At 36.7% G+C, this 20,137-nt stretch overlaps 1 protein-coding gene across 2 annotated transcripts in view; it reads right to left on the bottom strand.

Annotated features, from left to right (window-relative positions):
- The window catches only part of WDR26 (WD repeat domain 26), a 42,330-nt gene extending 27,869 nt beyond the window's left edge, over positions 1-14,461 (bottom strand). For both annotated transcript variants that reach the window (XM_081313757.1, XM_081313758.1), the window contains exons 1-3: positions 13,886-14,461; positions 12,368-12,467; positions 12,106-12,162 (exon numbers count right to left, since the gene is read on the bottom strand). In XM_081313757.1, coding sequence (XP_081169883.1) covers positions 12,106-12,162; positions 12,368-12,467; positions 13,886-14,244 — 516 coding nt within the window. In that variant the 5' untranslated portion in view covers positions 14,245-14,461. The remainder of the gene's footprint in view (positions 1-12,105; positions 12,163-12,367; positions 12,468-13,885) is intronic.
- Positions 14,462-20,137: the final 5,676 nt, after the last annotated feature.

Raw genomic sequence — 20,137 nt, 5'->3', positions numbered from 1 at the left:
GATCATGGAGAAAGCTAGAGAGTTCCAGAAAAACATCTACTTCTGCTTCATTGACTATGCTAAAGCCTTTGATTGTGTGGATCATAACAAACTGTGGCAAGTCCTTAAAGAGATGGGCATACCAGACCATCTTATTTGTCTCTTGAGAAACCTATATGCAGGCCAAGAAGCAACAGTGAGAACTGGACACGGAACCACTGATTGGTTCAAAATTGGAAAAGGAGTCGGGCAAGGCTGTATACTGTCGCCTTGCCTATTTAACTTATATGCAGAGCACATCATGAGAAAGGCAGGGCTAGATGAATCAAAAGTTGGAATTAAGATTGCCGGAAGAAACATCAACAACCTAAGATATGCAGATGATACCACTCTAAAGGCAGAAAGTGAAGAGGAACTAAAGAGCCTCTTGTTGCGAGTGAAGAAGGAGAGTGCAAAACCTGGGTTGAAACTAAACATTAAGAAAACCAAGATCATGGCATCCACCCCTCTCAATTCCTGGCAAATAGATGGGGAAGAAATGGAGGTAGTGACAGATTTTATTTTCCTGGGCTCCAAGATCACTGCAGATGGGGACTGTAGCCAAGAAATTAAAAGACGCTTGCTCCTGGGGAGGAAAGCCATGGCAAATCTAGACAGCACACTAAAAAGCAGAGACATCACCCTGTCAACAAAAGTGCGTATAGTCAAGGCTATGGTCTTCCCAGTTGCAATGTATGGCAGTGAAAGCTGGACCATAAGAAAGGCTGAGCGCCAAAGAATTGAAGCCTTTGAACTATGGTGCTGGAGAAGACTCCTGCGAGTCCCTTGGACTGCAAGGCGATCAAACCGGTCAGTCCTAGAGGAGATCAACCCTGAATGCTCTTTAGAAGGCCAGATCCTGAAGCTAAAACTCAAATACTTTGGCCACCTAATGAGAAGGAAGGACTCACTGGAGAAGAGCCTAATGCTGGGAAAGATTGAGGGCAATAGAAGAAGGGGACGACAGAGAATGAGGTGGCTGGATGGAGTCACTGAAGCAGTAGGCGTGAGCTTAAATGGACTCCAGAAGATGGTAGAGGACAGGAAGGCCTGTCCATAGGGTCACGATGGGTCGGACACGACTTCGCAACTAACAACAACAAAGTTTAATTGCTAAAGCAATCATTTTGTACATTTGTTTAGGAAGAACAGAAATTATAAACAGGAAACAATAGTATGACTTCAAACCCACCAATTCCAGCTACGTATATGGGAGAAACCTGTATAACAACATTCCAAGGAGATGTAGCAATGGCAGTAGTAATAGTACTAATAGATGTCTCCATGTGACTCATACCACACTCTTTCCTTTCACATGATCACAAGTTTAAATGTTTTAAAAATTAAAATTAAAAACTTGTACAAATGACTTTAACTGTATCATCTATTATATCAGTGATACCCTGATACTCGTCGGCAATTCATTCCAGAAGACATGACGAATACTAAAAATGACGGGTACCAAGAAAACCACATGACTTACCATGTGACCCACTGTTTCGGCCAGAAGAAATAGCGTGTCACGAGGCAGCCGATGTCAGCAAGTTCTTCCTTATGTGTCAAGTGTCGGGACAAGATTTCTGCTTCAAAATGTGCTGAATACCAAATCTGACGAGTTTTGAAGCAGTTGAGTGTCAAAGTATGCCTGTATTATAATGGTTGTGAGGTGCTATTCTAAAATGGTAAAATGTCTTCAATATTAGAAAGGGAATAAAACTGCTTGTGAATGACAATGGCTTCCGTGCTTTCCACAAGGAATGAAGAACTGCACAATACTGTTTTTCATACAAATATTTACTGAAGCTACAGGTAGGTTCTCAGTTAACCACCATTTATTTTGCAACCATTCAAATTTACGACCATGCTGAATAAGTTGTAGTTACAAGCTATCATCATACTTACGGAAACTGCAGCATCCCCACAGTTACATGATCATGATCTGGATACCTAGTTCGCAACTAAAATGTTGCAATATCCTGCAGTCATGTGATCATCATTTGTGGCCTTTTTTACTGGTTTCTGGCAAACAAAATCAATGGGGAAGCCAGCAGATTGCATAAAGCAACCACGTTCTGTTCTCACTTAATGACCGCAATGGTCACTTAACGTCAACAACTGGAAGTGCAGAATTTCTGTTGCTAAGTTGTGCCATTAGGTGACATCATGTTTTATGACCACATAGTTTGGTGACAGAAATAATAATAATCTCAATTTACCATTGTTAAGTGAGGATTAACTATATATAGTATATGGTTGATATTTTAATGAATTCCTGCTCCAGAATTTATATAGAAATCTATACTAAGAATTTTCACAGTTTCTATAAAAAGCATGATTTTTTGAAACCTTTGGCTGTACTATATTTGCCACCTAGCTTTTCCACTTTGGAGAATTATTTACAGCTTTTTAATGAAAGACCCACACAAAAATATGTATTTGATTGTTAAGTTTTATATTTTATGATAAATTCAGTATTAATTATAAATCATGTTTGATTTTTTATAGTCCTGGCATAGAATACCATGTTGGATCTAATATGAATAATATAATTTAAAAATTATCTAATGCATCACAACATACCTTTACAATTAATAGTGATATAAAAACATGATCTCCAACCAGGAAGCCAAATAATTAGAAAAGCAGAGCAAAAACCGTCAGGCTGGAGAAATTTCATTGTGAAAAGCGCTTAAGATAGTAGTCTAGAAATTGGGCGACCTGATTTCTAGGACTGTACTGCCTTTGCCACACAGCTAGCTGGGGAATCTTGGACCAGCCACTTTCTCTCAGAAAACTGCAGTGTTCTGTCCAGGCAGTCTCTGAGACAACGTGATTAAATGGAAGAAAAAAAAGTAACTCACACATCAACTAGAAACGACTTGAATCCTAACAACTTGTCCCAAATCTTTTATAAAGCTTGCTTCTCTTTAGGGAAATAAGGTAAAGTAGCAATCTATAGCTAGGTCACAAAGATGAAAAAACAAAAACGAATTGGTTCACAAACTATATCAGCTGACAATACAATGCAGAAAGTGGAAGCTAACAGTTTGCATTGTTATTGCCCGTGTTAAAATATCGCTTGAGACATTTTTTTAGTACAAACCACCAGGATAAGAGATTAAAAAGTAATAAAAACATAACCCAAATTAAAGCAGAAGTGAAAAATTATTTCATACAGTGGTTTCACCTGAATTTCGAGTACCACTTTCAATTATAAATAGGTGGCAAATTTTGGGAGGATTCTGAGAATCACAACTAGGATTTTTGGAAAGTTCGGATTCTGAATTAAGAAAAATAATGTCTATTTACTGTCAAAAAAATAGGTACCTTTGGAGTCTGGTAAAATAAAATAATTTGCCCCAAGCTTGAAAGATCAATAAATCTCAACCTGGAAAATTCCACATTGTTGAGTGGAAACAAAGAAATTTGATAAGATTTAGCAATTTCTTGAGGCTGTTTACTCTGAAAATTTTAAAATTTACTTTTCATTTAATCTGGCGAGTATGTGGACATTTTTCTATAGATGTTACAGTTGCCATGTTGTCTACTGGTATCACGATATGCCAGACAAAATTTTGTTTTACTGTCTGGGAAAATATTCCAAAACATAAATTAAAAGACTTATTTAGGATTGAGATTCCTAAAGTGGTACTCAGAAGCACCAATGTCAATACAAACAACTTGTTTGGTACCTGGCAGGCCCTTTCCCTTGCCTATTTTACCAGTTAAAACAAATATTATTAAAAATGGGAAGTTGTCATGCTGCAAAGACCCAGTGTTCAACACCAAGAATTTCTTTAAGAGAATGTTTTTGGGTGCCAAATGAGACCCATTAGATTTTTTAGAAAATAAAATAATGGTGGGGTATGTGTGGCTTTGCTTGGAAATAGGTTCATCAGCCTAGGGAAAGAACAAAAATAAGCAAGAATATCAGGGGGAAGTCTTAATGAGAAATAGGGGCCTACAAGGAAGAGATATCATTACAGAAGTGCTTTTTTAACTGGTTCTATCTCCCACAACAGTTCTATGAATAGGACAGCCATCCAGAAGCCTTTTCTGATAGTACTCCCACATTATCTCAAATTTCCAAACAAAATACTGAAGAATCTTGAAGAAATATGGTAGTATTGTGTGCCTGCCATTTTTTCATTCTGTAGGCTCCCCATAGACTTCTATCACCTATTTTTAAACTTAAACTTCAGGAAAGACTATGACATTCACTTAAATTTGCATTCATGTAAATTATAGCTTTTTTCCAATTTTCATTTATATGATCAAGCTATTAAACCAAGTTTAAAGTAAAAATTTTTTTAAAAAAAGTTATTATTTTTAATACCACTAACCAGAATTTTTTAGCTTTGGCTTGTTGAAAGTTATAGTAAACTGATTTATACATCATGCTACACAATAATGAGTTCACATGTTATTCTAAGCCAAAAGCAAACAAAAATATCATGATGTTATGCAAGAAGTAGGCCAACATGTTTGTTTATTCAAATGTGAACACCACCCTTCATAACAAAGTCTTTCCAGGGCAGCTTACATTATAAAATCACAATTAAATATATTACTCATAGTTTCACAAACATTTACATAATGAAACATCTACACTGATATTCTCTGTCTCGTACATAATGGAAAAGAAGATATTAATTGTTCCATTGCAGAATCTAATTATTATTTTTTTATTGAAAAGTTTTACAATATTTTTAATAATAAACCCTCCCTCCCCATCAACCCTCCCCCCTTCCCCCCCCCCGGACTTCCCAAAGCAGAATACAGGGTATTACATATAGCAATCTTATGCAAACATATGCTAAATATCTATTACAACGTTAACAAACCTTCCACCCTTTAACTCCCTTATAACAAAACTAAAGTAATTATAATAAACACTTCTATAATTGTAAAAATTATTCATATGCTATTTGAAACTTTTTAGTCCCATATTTGTTCTGAATATAATCAATCCATCTTTTCCATTCCAAAATATATTTTTCTTGTGACTGTTCTTTCAAATATGCTGAAACTTTTGCCATTTCAGCTAGGTCCATTACTTTAAGTATCCATTGTTCTATTGTAGGTAAATCTTCTTTCTTCCAATGTTGCGCCACCAACAGTCTGGCTGCCGTTATTAAGTGTAACATTAATTTAGTTTCTATAACAGTACAATCCAAAGTAATCCCCAATAAGAATAGCTGCGGAGTAAATCTTATTTTTTTCTTAAAAACTTTCTGAAAAATCCACCATATTTTTATCCAAAAGGCCTCTTCACTACATCTCCAACACTTAGGTGGTTGATTTGGATACATACATGCTAACTTTTTAGGATCTAAATGCCATCTATAAAACATCTTGTAAAATTCTCTCTTAGGTTTTGTGCTTCCGTAAATTTTACATTTCTAACCCAATTTTTTCCCAAGTATCCATCATTATGGGCTCTTGAATATTCTGAGCCCATTTTATCATACAATCTTTAACTAACTCCGATTCTGAATCAATCTCTATAAGAGCATTATATAACCTTTTTATATGCGATTGACTTTGATCTCTAATTTGCTTTATCAAATTTTCATCAGCTTTTACTATACCAATTTTCTGATCTTCTATCCATCTAGCTTGTAATTGTATAAACTGAAACCAAGTCTGTACTATCTTTTATTCCTTTAAAACATTTAAAGGTTTCAGTTTCAAAATATTCCCTTCCATCCTAAGAAGTTCTTGATAGGTAATCACATCTTGTTTCTGCTCCACATTTATATTTCCTATTGCATGTCTAGGTATTACCCATATAGGTATTTTATTATTTAATATATATTGGTACTTTTTCCAAACTCGGAGCAAAGCGTTCCTTAAGATATGTCTTAAAAATATTATCCACCTTTTTGTCATAAAATAAATACACATGCCATCCATACAATAAATCATACCCCTCAATATTCAATATTCTTTCATCCGTTAAATTGAACCAATCACTAATTGTTGATAACACAACTGCATCATAATATAATCTCAAATTGGGCATCTTCAAACCCCCCCTCTCACGTGCATCTTGCATTATTTTAAGCTTTACTCTTGGTCTTTTCCCTGCCCAGATAAATTTATTAATACCTTTTTGCCACTCATTTAAATTTGCGTCTTTCTTAAGTATTGGTATCATTTGGAACAAAAATAAAAATTTTGGTAAGACATTCATCTTCACGGCTGCTATTCTCCCCAACCAAGACAATTGTAATTTTTTCCAACTATCAATCTCCTTTTGTACTTTTTGCCATAACAATTCATAATTGTTTACAGAATCTAATTATTTGAGACTGCATACCTCATTAATATATCTTACAACCATAAATAAAGAGAAGGAAAATAAATTTTCACTTACAAATCTTTTTCACAATGTAACCCTTTCATCTATCTATTTAAAATAGATAACTTATCTGGAAGAACTGTGCTCTTCCTAACAAAGTCTCCAGTGCTTACTAAAGAGGCACACTCCACAAGTGAAAGTGCTATTATGGAATATAAAAAGCAATTGCTATGACGCACGTGTGAATGAACAACTAGAACAAATTATATTTGACAACGGACTTTTCTGCCCTGCTTCTTTCGCAACACACCCTAAACATACTTGCACCATTTATTTATAAGTCATATCTATGTCTACAACATTTTGTAGAACAGTATCCTAAAACATAAATGCTTTTAAAAATTATTTCAATTGCCCAAATGACTACATCTGAAAGATTAATAGTGGGTTTAGAATATTTTATGGAATTATAAAGATATAACTTATCTACAAGATAGTAAAAAAGTTTTCTTTAATTTTTTTTAAAAAATAAGATTAATTCTTTTCTTAGGTTTTTAAAGAGTTCTAAGAGGTAATCATAAATATAATTGATTATATATTCTACTTGCTAGTAGAAATAAAAGTTAATAGATCTGGTAACCGTTCATACTTTAGCAGCAGAAAAATAAATATCTTACAGAATGAGGTGACAAAAGAGATTTGTGCAAGAACGATATACGTATATTTGAGCAAGAAGAGTTTCCATGTAAACAAAATATGAGCAGAACACTGTCCCACAATTCTGATGATTTGAGGAATATGTTTCTAGTCCGGAGAGTACTTTTTATTTGGCTAGAACCTAATCATGAAAGTAGGCATTAAAGGACCCCCCAATGTTAGTATTTTTATTTTGTTATTTATAACATTTATAATTTTATAAGTATAAAGTTCCTATGCTTGGGATTAGGTTTGTATTTTGTGTGCTTGCCTTGCTTGCAAAGCTTGGATGTCCAACTGAAGCATCATTATTAGAATAGCTCCTGCTTTGAAGATCCCGAAGATAGCATCTATAGGATATTTTAGATTAGCATACCATCATACTCTTTTTCCTGTCACAGGGTGGTTCTGTAACTTTGGAATTTGCATAGCTGAACAAAAATATTTTGGTAGTTTAACAGAATTAAATAGGCAGGTATTATTCTTACTGTTCTATCTTTGTAAGTGCACATATTCAGTACTGCTAAAGAAACAGCTGGTAAACTAACTGCATTAACTTGTCTGATCAGTTGGATCCATCCTCAAAATACAATATTCTGACAGAGGTCCACCTGCACCATTTTTAATATTATGATCACTATCTACTATTTCAGAGCTTTCTGACAGTATTGTTTCAACATCACACATGCTACAAAATCTAGCATATCACTTTAGTCACAAAAATAAACTCCCATCACACAGAAATAGGCACAAATAGTTTGTAATAAAAACAGCAATAAACTAATGCAAAACATACTGAACTCTTTTCATATATCTGAGAAAGTATCTTTCATTAATATGGTTCAATCACTTCAACCAGGGGACCTCAATCCATTACAGCATTTACAGGAAATAAACTGATGAATGTTAGGCAATAGTCACAATAATTCTTTAATTTGGGACTCGTGTACTCATAGAGCAATCTTTCCTATGAAATATCTGATATATCAGAGAATGCAAACATTGCTATATATTTACAAATATCAGCCCTACAAATAATTTCAAATGTTTACCAGCCTTGCCATTCATAGCGCAAATGAATCCAAGATAAAACAGCTTAAAAGGATCTCATCATAACAATGAAGAACTGATTTTACATATTTCTTAGCAAAAGACTTCCATACTCCAAAAACTAAGACAAATGCATTGCAAAACATGTTCACAACAATAATTTTGCAGCAGCTGCTCTAAAGAATGCAGAAGAACCAAATCAACTCTCCCACAAGAAGTCCAAAGGCAGATATTAAAGGACTGTTTGGAGAGCTATATTAAGAAATAGCTTGTGTTGATAGCAATTTGTGAATAAAATTGTGAAGAGCTGCCAGCTGGATTTTTTTTATGAAATATACCTAATCACTAAAGGAAGGCATTTTCTCTAGAAGCATACATGTTTATGTATGACTACCAAACTATAGTTGTGGCCCTTACTGATGAGTTCCGTTTAAAAATTGTCAAGGGAAACCAAATTTTATTGATCTCATTACTTTTCTGTGACATGGCAATGCTAGGTGTGTTGTGCCTCCTCCCCAGTGTCGCATGCCGTGTCTTAAAAGAAAAGCATATAAAATATGGTAACAATGCTACAAGTGGACCCTTTAAGAAACCATCTTGGCGAGCTCCTGCAGGTCTCATCAAAATAGATGGACGGAAGAATAGAGAAATGTCACTGGGGTTCGTCATTGTGCTCTACCTCATTCATCCAACCTAAGTTCTGCAGTCCTAAAAGGGCTTGTTAAGTATATCAGGACTAAAAATACTGACATGGCAATAAACTAAATATTAGATATAAATAATAGATACCAAGCAATGTCAGAGTAATAATGACTGCATGCTTTACTTGTGGATTGCCTTGAGGAACCCTGGTTTTCAATGCTATTAGCATGATGACTTGTGGTTTTATCTGGCTAGTTTCTTAAAAATATGTAAAAGATTTCAAATTGAACTATTCCAAATTAAAAGCACCATTCTGGATAGAAAATTGGGGTGTTTCAACTTCTTAAGAAATATCCTGTGTCCATAACATAGTGGTTTAAACACTATGTGTATAGAACATTCCTATAACAGCTTGTTCTATACTCATGATAAATAGCTATTTCATACTTGAAATGTGATTTGTGAATTCAAAATGGTTCACCTCTGAAGCATTTTGCACATCCCTAAATCTTCAATACTCTTATGAAACAAGATGCTAGGAAACCGTACAAAAATGAATTTATGTAAGATTATAATTGATACATTATTCTCTACTAAATGCAGGGCTTTTTTTGTCATAGAATGCTCAGAACGGAGTTCCGGCACCTTTTTTGGATGGAACCTTGTAGGGTAGGCAAGGCGGGTTGTATGACATGTGTGAGTTCTGGCACCTTTTTCTTTTACAAAAAAAGCACTGACTAAATGCACTCAAAGAGTGGACAACTAACTGTGGTCATGTGGCCAGCATGACTAGACGCCAAAGGCGCACAGAACGCTGTTACCTTCCCACCGTAGTGGTCCCTATTTTTCTACTTGCATTTTTATGTGCTTTCGAACTGCTAGGTTGGCAGAAGCTAGGACGAGTAACAGGCGCTCACTCTGTTACGCGGCACTCGGGATTCAACCTGCAACTGCCGACCTTCTGATCGACAAGCTCAGAGTCCTAACCCACTGAGCTACCACGTCCCTTTATAAGAGATACTACCTTTCAATTAGCAGGTACAAAACTTTACTTTAGACTGTTTATAACATAATCCAATATAAATATTGTAAAATAATATCCAAAATGTCAAGTTTTACTCAGCCCCCACAAATCAGAGAAATCTTCCATCACTTTACTTCCATCTCTTATGTCATACAGGGCCCCCCATAAATTAGTTCCAAGGTTCACTTAAAGAATCAACTATTTTCCTAATAAATACTCGCCTAAACCAAAATTTAGAATTAGTTGCCCAAACAAGGATTCTTGTAAACATTCTAAATGGTTTTTTTTTAAAAAACAACAGTTGAGTTCCTTTAACAAAACAGGTTATCACTTCCCATAGAGTAGTACTTCACAAGTTACCGAGCTACTTTCCTGCAACATGTTTCAGAGTGTAACATGAATATAAGCAAAATAAATCAAATTAATACATTCAGGAAAATAATTAAATGGACATGATTTTAAGTCTTCCCATTTCACACAATACAGCAATTTAGGCATGAAGATGAACATGACTGTTCCAGGCAATACTGCTGTTTCCATTATTATAAATCAACTGAAGGGCGCTGAAGAAAGATTCTCAAGGTACCTCCAGATTTTAGTTTTAATTACTTATGAATCAATTGTATTTTACACACCAATATCTTATAGAATGATTATAAATTATTAGTCTTCATGATCACGTTATCTCCCCTGCCAGGTAAGTATAAATTATTAGTCTTCTTATATAGAAATATTTGAAATATATTTATTTCATCTACTCAAGAACCTTAAGAATGTTTTATTCCATTTACAACAGAAGACAATTTGAGTATAGCTCAATATACCTTTAGCAAATTAGCCTGTGTATACTTATATAAATAACATTGCTCCCTACAGCCTCCTGAACAAAGATCTACAGATAGATAAATTATAAGACTAATACTTTCCATTCAATATATAAGAGTAAAGGGACATGTAATTCAACATTATCTGGTATCCAAAAACAAGATGATGCTCAAAATACTGAAAGGATATCAATTCATACAGAACTATTTTAACTTTTACAAAAAACAGTGTTCTACAAAAAGTATACGTTGTCATTTTCTATTAGGCCTTAAATGACCTCTTCACTTTTTAGTACAATACTTATCCTTTTTTGTATACTACATTTACATTATCATCTATCTATTCGTAGGGTTAGGGTTGCAAGGAAAGATTTTTGATTAGCCTTCAGATTGAGTAAAACAATACATACTTTCACAGTGAAGAGTAAATGTAGCAAAACATGTGTTTTGCACACCACTTCCTCAGTGAAGGGGGAAGGTGCAAAGAACAGGAAAAGTATCCTTTTGATAATAAAGAAACCACAAGAAAGCTAAGCAGACATCAATCAGTAAATTCCTGTTTTTAGAAACAGGGCTATTTTCCATTTGAATCAGAGGAAAATATGCTACACTTTTATCAAATGTAAGCCCAAAACAAAAACATATCAAGAAATGAGGTGTGGTAGAAATATTTTTAGTGTCTCTTTAAAATGCTATTAATTACAAAAGTGAGACATAATTCTACGTATTATAGCCCTCAGTAATCACTAAAGTGATAACTTTATTGCTTTAAGTGAAAAGCAAGATGACATTCCAGGTAACTGTGCAAATATGCCAAGCTTGTACAATAGCCATGCCTCTAAACTTCACACACCAATGATTTCACTAGAAAGTAAAATGTAAAATCAGTATTTATTATTTAGCTGCAAGTTAAGCAACATCCCAAAGATAGATAGATATAGATAGATATAGATAGATAGATAGATAGATAGATAGATAGATAGATAGATAGATAGATAGATAGATATATACCCTGAGGGCCTTCTCAGGGTACCGCCGGTTAATGAATGCCGGCGGGTTATTCCCAGGGGAAGGGCGTTCTCTGTGGGTGCGCCTGCCCTATGGAACCAACTACCCACAGAACTTAGGACTGCCCCCGACCTTCGCTCATTTCGCCGGGACCTGAAAACCTGGCTCTTCGATCTGTTTGGTCCAGACTGTGGGGTTGTTAATTTAACTGGGTTTTAGATTTACTCTTGGGGCTTGAATTTGTTTTATTTGTTTTTAATTTTTTATATTCATGGTTTTAACTGCCCTGTAAACCGCCCTGAGTCCTACGGGAATAGGGCGGTATACAAATCCAATAAAATAAATAAATAAATATAATGTTTAGCTACATTGTTACATCAGGAAGTTTGCATACTAAGCATAAGCTTTTTCATTTTTTAAATTGAAAATTGAAAAATATATTGCTCTTGATTTACATATATAACTAAGCATGCATATCTCAACTTAAACTGTTAAAATATATTATTTATATCTAAAGTTTGGTGAAGAGCCTCTCTTACCACAATTGCATTAGAAGAATGCACCAATGGCTTCAGTTCATTCAGGTCGTTCTCAGCCTACAAAATGTAATATTAAAAACAGTTAAGAGAAATAAAAAAGGTAAACCAAAGTTGGTGAAATATACTGTATTATCTATAAATTAATAACCTAGACTCAGAATTAAGCCTCACTGTAATGAACAGATTGGCTTTACTTTTAAGATACTATGCATAAGGTTGCAATCAATGTTACAATTAGGTAACCTTATGCTTCTTTTATTACCTTATCCCATTCTCCTTCCATGACATGATTGCGGAATTTGGTGGCAGAAGGGTGTTCTAAACGACATCCTGACTCTTGCATGAGAAGATCAACAGTCTGGCTGTGAGAGAGAGGCATAGTGTTCTTAAAAAGTTGACCAGTCTTTATTCTTATTTTTACAGATAAGCCATCCAGTGTAGCCTTAGTCCAGCATATTTTAAAAATGTAACAAAAATTGTCTGGGCTTTTTCAATACATTCTAAGAAATATGACATATTTTTCTACTATTGTCATGATAAAGAAATATTTTCTGTCAGGAAATACTTTACTTAATAATCCATAAATTTACATTATTACTTCCCCAATTATTTAAAATGAAAAGTGCTGTTTTCCCTGTGTTAAACTCTATAACCATCAAAACGTTTGCCTCTTACTATGAACTTGACTTGTGTCAATCACATTTATTCTGTGTTCTAAGTTAATATCAGCTCATTCCTGTAGTGGTTCCAAGTTTTCACCTTATAAAGACCTTAGTTTTCCAAGGATACACTATTCATATATTCTCAACATTAAACCAGTTGCTATTATACTACTCTCAGGTTTGTTTTAGTAATTCAAATTACTGATGAAGTATGTTTATTTGCTTTTCACCCTTCCCCCATTCCAGTGCATGCCTATTACTCAGCTCAAAGTACTGCAGTGCTGCAAGCTACATAAGAGTCAACATAGATGACATTAATTTTATGTACATTCCAAGGGGGTTAAACATAGGTATATTCAAGTTCAATTTTAATACTATCAATTTACAGTTTAAAATGTTAGCTTAAAATTATAGAACATCTATCTGTATGTGTAGGCTATTTTGCTGTAATCTAAAACACTTCTGTATTAGACCCATCTGAAAATTTTTCATACACTATTGTATTTAAATGCTAGTTTACCAATATAATCTCTGAATTTTACTTGTCTTTAAATAAAGTGCTGTTGGGTCTCACAGAAATTTTTACCGGTTCTCTTAAAACGAAGTTCACATTGGACTAGGCCTGAAAAATAGGCCCTGTCGTCTCACTTGCCTTCAACTCTACAGTCACTGTTTTTACTTTTAGCCCTCACGTTTCTGTCTTTGATATTAAACTGTAACATACTAATTATGAACAAAAATCCTCTCCATCGGAGAAGTATAAATCAACATACAAAAGGTTGGCTCCCCCCCCCGCCCCTTAGGCATATAATTGATCTTAATAATAAACAAGTCTGTCAGTTATTGTTCTCATCAACACAAACCTAGATCCATATTCTCGCCAAACAACCATCCGATGTTGCTTCCTACGAAAACAGATATTAACAAGAGGAACATCATCCACCTCCTCTCAAAACCTCCCTCCCCCCCCCCTTCCCAAAGGCAACGCGAGGAAAGGGGGCTGGAAGTACAACATGGTGGGCGAAGTCATCCTCCGGACGATCTCCCCCCCCACACACACATTCCTCAGGTTTCTTTGGGAGCCGGGATGCACTGCAACTCACAGTCGCCCCACTTACTTGAGTCCCAACCCGTGGAGGTGCTGCCCGATGAGCCGGATCACGTCCTCATCGGATTGCGAAAGGCGCTTCTTCTTCTTCAGGGCGCTGCTGCCGACGCCGCTGCCTCCCCCCATCTCAAGCGCGGACCCGCCGGGGGCCGAGACCCCATTATTGACACTCGGTCCGCCGCCACCGTCGCCGTTGTTGGCCGACGGCAGCAACCCATTGGCGTGAGCTAACTGCTCTCCGGCGGTCAATCCCGACGAGGCCTCGCCGTTTTGGGCGTTGAGGCAGCCCAGATCCGGACCCTGTGACGACGACGACGACGGCGGCGGCGGCTGTTGCTGCTGACCCCCTCCTGCTCCGTTGGCCTGCATGGCGCTGCCGCTGGCTCTGAGGGGGGTGGCAGCCGGGGGGGCAAGCCCGCAGGAGAGCGAGGGGGACGAAGACGAGGTGAGGCCTGCTCTGCCCGCGGAAGCCCCGGGCTCTCCTGCTCCCTCCGCCGCCGCCGCCGGGGAAGCCCGCGCTTTCTTCCGCGGGGGCGGGGAGGCTCCGCCGGTGTCCGAGTCGGAGGAGGAGGAAGCGGAGGCCAGAGTTTCCTCGCCGAGAGCGGCCGTGGTGGGAAGCCGGGGGGGGGGAGTGAGGAAGGGGAGGAGGGGTAGGGTGGGATGGGGGAGGTGGCGGGGTAAGGAACGGGGAGCTGCTCCTCTCCCCGGGGCTCTTAGACAGCAGCAGCTGCTGCTACCCTTTCTATGGACCTGCCGGGGAACGCGGCCCGAAACAGCCCCCGCCTGGCAGCCCAGGCACCCAGCCCGCTCCTCTCCACTCGCTGGTCGGTTTGAGGCTCTTCTGCCTAGCTGCAGCCTAATGGAGTCTGGGCCGGGACGTCACAGGAAATTCCTATACTGCCCCTTCACTCACTTCCGCCGCCGCCGCCTGGGGTAGGCTTCGGGGTACGGCGGCGGAGGAGCTCGGGACGGTCTCGACAGCACCACCCCGCTGGGCGGGCGCAGACCCCCGACTCAGAGAGCTTTTGTCATAACACCTGCCGGGGGAGGGGACTTCCTGGTGATGATTCGGCTTGACTCGCTTCAGATGTCCATATAGGGAGTAGGGAAAGGCTGCAGGTAGATGTACCAATAAATGGTACGCTCACTTGGATCTCTAAAATAAATATATATATATATATATATATATATATATATATATATATATATATATATATATATATATATATATATATATATATATATATATATATATATATATATATATATATATATATATATATATATATATATATATATATATATATATATATATATATATATATATATATATATATATATATATATTCTTTTTCTGAGGCTGCGTGGTTTCAGATTTTGAACGTCCTTCTGTATTATCCAGATTCAATTGAAGATCTCTTTCCTGAATAATAAAAAGTCCCGTGGTTCAACTCCTTTGTTTTTAACGAGCCCAGACTGACATGGCTCCTCTCTTAAAAATGGCCTCAGCCCGTTCTTTTGTACTCGGTAGATAAAATATCGAGATGTTGTGCGGTGATGTTTGTAAAAGAATGTGGGTTACGTAGCTTTTCCAAAGTAGCGGAAGAAAAACTTTTCCCCCCTTTGTCACCATCCGTACAATCAAAACAGTACTACTCATTTGACAGGTTAGATCAAGCCTCTTATCAAGCCTGGCCTAGCTGTAGAAAACAACTTTAACCATTTATTTTCAAAAGAGAAAAAAAATCAGGGTGTGGGGTATTGGAGAATTATTGTAATCTTTAAGAAAAAAATAACAATATTTAAAACACATTGGTAAAAGCTTAACAATATGGACCCTTAACAATATGGACCTTTTTGTAGGGCAGATAGGCAGACTCAGCTATGTTTACTTTCTCTTTAAAAATTAAATAGTTCTATAATAGGACAGTTTGCACAACATATTAAAGCATAATATAGTACCATATTTCCCCCCCCCCCTACACACGCAGACACTACTTTGTGCTACTGTCACCCCCTACTAAATCACTCTGTTCTTTAAATAGGGTAAAAAGCTTACTTAATACATACTGCGTTGTGTAAATTCAAAAGCTGCCAGTTGTGGAACATTTGGCCTTGAGTTCCTAGAGGAAAGACAGAATATAAATTCAATCAATTAATAGATGGCATCCATTCTAGATTTACTTAACACCATTAGCCTAAGGTATGCTTTTTAACCACGGGGTGGGGATAAGAAACTGCATGTATGTTTTTATTCATCAGGTTGATTTGCTCAGTTTGTCCTGCCAACTACAGTAGGACAAGCAGTGCTAGATCATATTACAGTACTCAGGAACCAACCTCTCTTGTCTTCCAAGTTCTCTGATTCCATTCCAAGCTAGGCTGATCCAGGTTGGTTTGATTGTAGACACTGAGAGGCTTAGAGCATGGGAATGTTTATCCTTTTTAAGTATACAGAGCACACTAAAAATTAAAGCCAGTTAGTACTTGCCTTTTCAGGCCTGTAACTGAACACAGAGAATCATGAGCCAATCAGTACTCACTTAACTGCCAATTACTCAGAATATCATCCTGTTCCTGAGTATTGCACTTAAAAATACATCCCTTCTTAAACACAAACATACACAGGGAGAAAATTGCTAGCATTTATGTGACAAAACCTCATTTGCCTTTCAAGCTCCTTAGGCTGATTTAAATACTACTCTTTATGTTAGTCCCATGCCATCATCCCACCATAGTAAAGTTATAGGAGGGCCTGGGAAAAAACATCAAACTAAGCATCCCTTATAATACAGTTATAAAAATTAGGATCATTTCAGTTTTTTGCAATGCAGGTCTGGTAACCAACCACCAATGGGAACACAGACGGCTCCTTAAAACACAATGTAGTCATATGCTATAGCTTCTATAGGGGCCATTTCTGCTTAAAATGTTATTTCATCATCAGTGAATGGAACACCATGAATACAGGAATAATTCAGTAATAATCACAATCAGATACGACTTATTGTGGTCACCCATTATTAGATTTGTACCCCTGTCTGGAACAATCTGTAGTCTGTCTAGCATTCTTTCCCTACTGAGATTGATTGAATGCCTTTGGAAGTTTACAGTAGACCATGAGTATATGCACAGCCTCTTAATGTATTTCCTTACAACTAGTATTGAGAGGCATACAGTTTCCAATACTTGACATATAATGATTGATTATATAAGATAAGTTGCCATTGATAGCTTCTTTATTAATTTGTTTATATTTTTAAAAGTACCGTTATGCCTGGAAAATGCAGTAAAATGTTAAACAATTTCATATGTGATATAATAGTGTACACAAGAAGGAATAATTAATTATTATAATCCCAGACATTATCGAGTTTATGGTCATTCTCCATACAAAACATGTCCTCTCCAACAAAGTATTAATGATTTGCTGACTGTTTATTGAGTGAAAAATAAGAATATAAAATATGTAAATTCCACAGAATATATAGTAAATGTCTTCTGCTGTGTGTGCTGCTAAATGATGCTTGAAATACCATGCCTAGCTAAAAGTTCAGAATTATACAGGATGTGTAGACAATAATGTCTCCTATTTGTAAGTCTTTTGTATTTTCCTACCACATTCCCATTCTTTCTCCATACCAGAAATGATCTGTTAAGAAAGAAGAAAAAAGGAACAGTGACAAAATGCCTTTAAATTCTTGTGTAATCCTTAGTTGTTCTAATTTCCAAAAGACTACAAGCACTGGCACATCACCAGCATTTCCACACTTTAATTCCCAACAAAGCAGTTTGAAACTACATGAAAGGAAATTAATCTGATCAGACTCCTGCTCCATTGTCACTTCTATCCCATAAAAAAGGGAAAACAAAACAGGACTAGGACTCTCTTCTCTCATGCTTTCCAGTATATGTATTCGCATGAATTTGGCGGCTGAGAAGGGCTACAATGAGAAGTTACACAAGGAAAGATTTTATTTATAACAAAAACCAGTAAGGCTTCCCAGCTGCTTTGCTATCATTTCTCTATGTTTAAGAGCCTAGCTAAGTTGTGAAGGTAAAAATATAGTATATCAGCAATTTTATCATCTGCTAATTTCCTGTATACCTGTATGCAATATTGGAAGTTCTGGCAATGGCTTTGGGATGTGTGTTTGGGTGTATCAGCAGATTATCAGTTCTAACCAATATTAAGATAGGAATATAATGCTGAACCCCTTCATGGATTACTGCCTTGTTGTGGTGAAGGGGCTTACATAATTCGATGAAGCTATGAGCTATGCCATGCAAGGCCACCCAAGACGGACAGGTTATAGCAGAGAGTTTTGACGAAACATATTGTTTCTCTTCAGCAAAAATTCTAATACATTTTTATAAGATATATGTGTTATTCACTGTGCTTTGTCTAATCCCACTTTATAAAATATGATTACTTGCAGACTCCTTAAATAGAACTTCAGGGACTAGTCCAGGCAGTTGCCAGGAATCAAAAACTGACTCAAACGTACACACACTTAAATAATGCTTTCAATTCTCAATGGAGTGCAGTTGTCTTTCTCACTTCCACCAATCTCTTATTGTGGGTAGCAATCACAGCCATCATGTGTTGTCTACAACATAAAAAAGATTTGTCTTCAGATTGGAACATTATAAATATAAGACTATGTCTTGTATCACATTGGCAGATACAAGAGCTGTATCTGTATTTTAATCACAATAATATATAATAAAGGGACGTAGTGGCTCCGTGGGTTAGGACGCTGAGCTTGTCGATCAGAAGGCCGGCAGTTTGGCAGGTCGAATCCTGAGTGCTGCATAACAGAGTGAGTGCCTGTTACTCGTTCCAGCTTCTGCCAACCTAGCAGTTCGAAAGCACGTAAAAATGCAAGTAGAAAAATCGGGACCACTACGGTGGGAAGGTAACAGCGTTCCGTGCGCCTTTGGCGTCTAGTCATGCCGGCCACATGACCATGGAGATGTCCTCGGACAAGTGCTGGCTCTTCGGCTTTGAAACGGAGATGAACACTGGCCCCTAGAGTTGGAAACGACTAGCACGCATGTGCAGGGGAACCTTTACCTTTAATATATAATAATATGTAGGCAGACAGGCAGATATACAATGAATAATGCATCCATTACTATTTTAAAAAATGTTCCATTTATTGTTGGATACATCATTAATCTTCACCAAAGTAGCTTTCTGTTTAATTGATTATTTGTGCTACAAATTTTTTAATTTGATGTTTATTTAATATTAGTGAGATAGTAGGTACTATGAGATAAGAGTGTGAGTTATGATGTCATTGATATCATAAGCACAAATTAAAATATATTCAGAGAGTTGCTATGTGTATCACTAGTCACACTGCACTATATTTGCACCATACCACTAAAAGAGTTTGGGACATTTCAGCTTTCTAGACAGTATTTTCTCTTTAGTCATACTGTGGTGTCTATACCTACAAAAATCAGTATTACATAGGTAACGATATTCCCTGTGACAATTTTTGGAAACGAAATATGGACTTGAAGAAGCAGGATGGGAAGAGTATTTATTCTTTCAGCTTTGATTTTGGAGAAGATTCCTGAGAATAATGGAATAAAAGAGTTGGAAGGGACTAGAAGGTATTCTAATCCAATTCCCTGCTCATGGCTAGACAAGAAAAGAACAAATTCATGTAGAACATATCAATGTTCTCATTCAAGGCACAAATGACCATATTCAAATTATCAAATGGCTCCCTTGAGAAGTCTATAAAACTGAGAAAGGTGGAAGGAGAAAGACTCCAGCAAAATGGATGGATTCAGATATAGTGCACTATTGAAAGATCTGAAGGTCTAGGCTGGGACAGATTATCCTGGAGAAAATCTGTCTAGGTGATCACTAAGACATTAACTTGATGGTGCATAACCATCAGGCAGAATCGTTCATAGGGTTTATATTTTCATTTTTTTTATTTGAATCACAAAATATTACACATCAATCAGGGAAGTCACACATTTACTGCAAGTTTTATTTTGAAAGCTAATTTCAATTATGTTCAGCTAGGACTTAGAAAAAAAATTGTTAAAATATATTTGGAAGGTGTATTTTCAAAGAAAAGGAAGCATGCCTAATTCTTTGGTATGATATGTAAACTAGTTGTAATGCTGCATCGTCTAAAAGCGTCAATTAAGTTCAATTATAACGACTTGTTTGTCTGGTATTATAATGCTTCATTGCACTCTGTTTACTGTATGTATTTAGAACCTCTGGTTTTGA

Source organism: Vipera berus (genome assembly GCF_964194415.1).
Source record: "Vipera berus genome assembly, chromosome: 1".
Taxonomy (NCBI): Eukaryota; Metazoa; Chordata; class Lepidosauria; order Squamata; family Viperidae; genus Vipera; species Vipera berus.
This window is presented reverse-complemented; position numbering and strand designations above follow the sequence as displayed.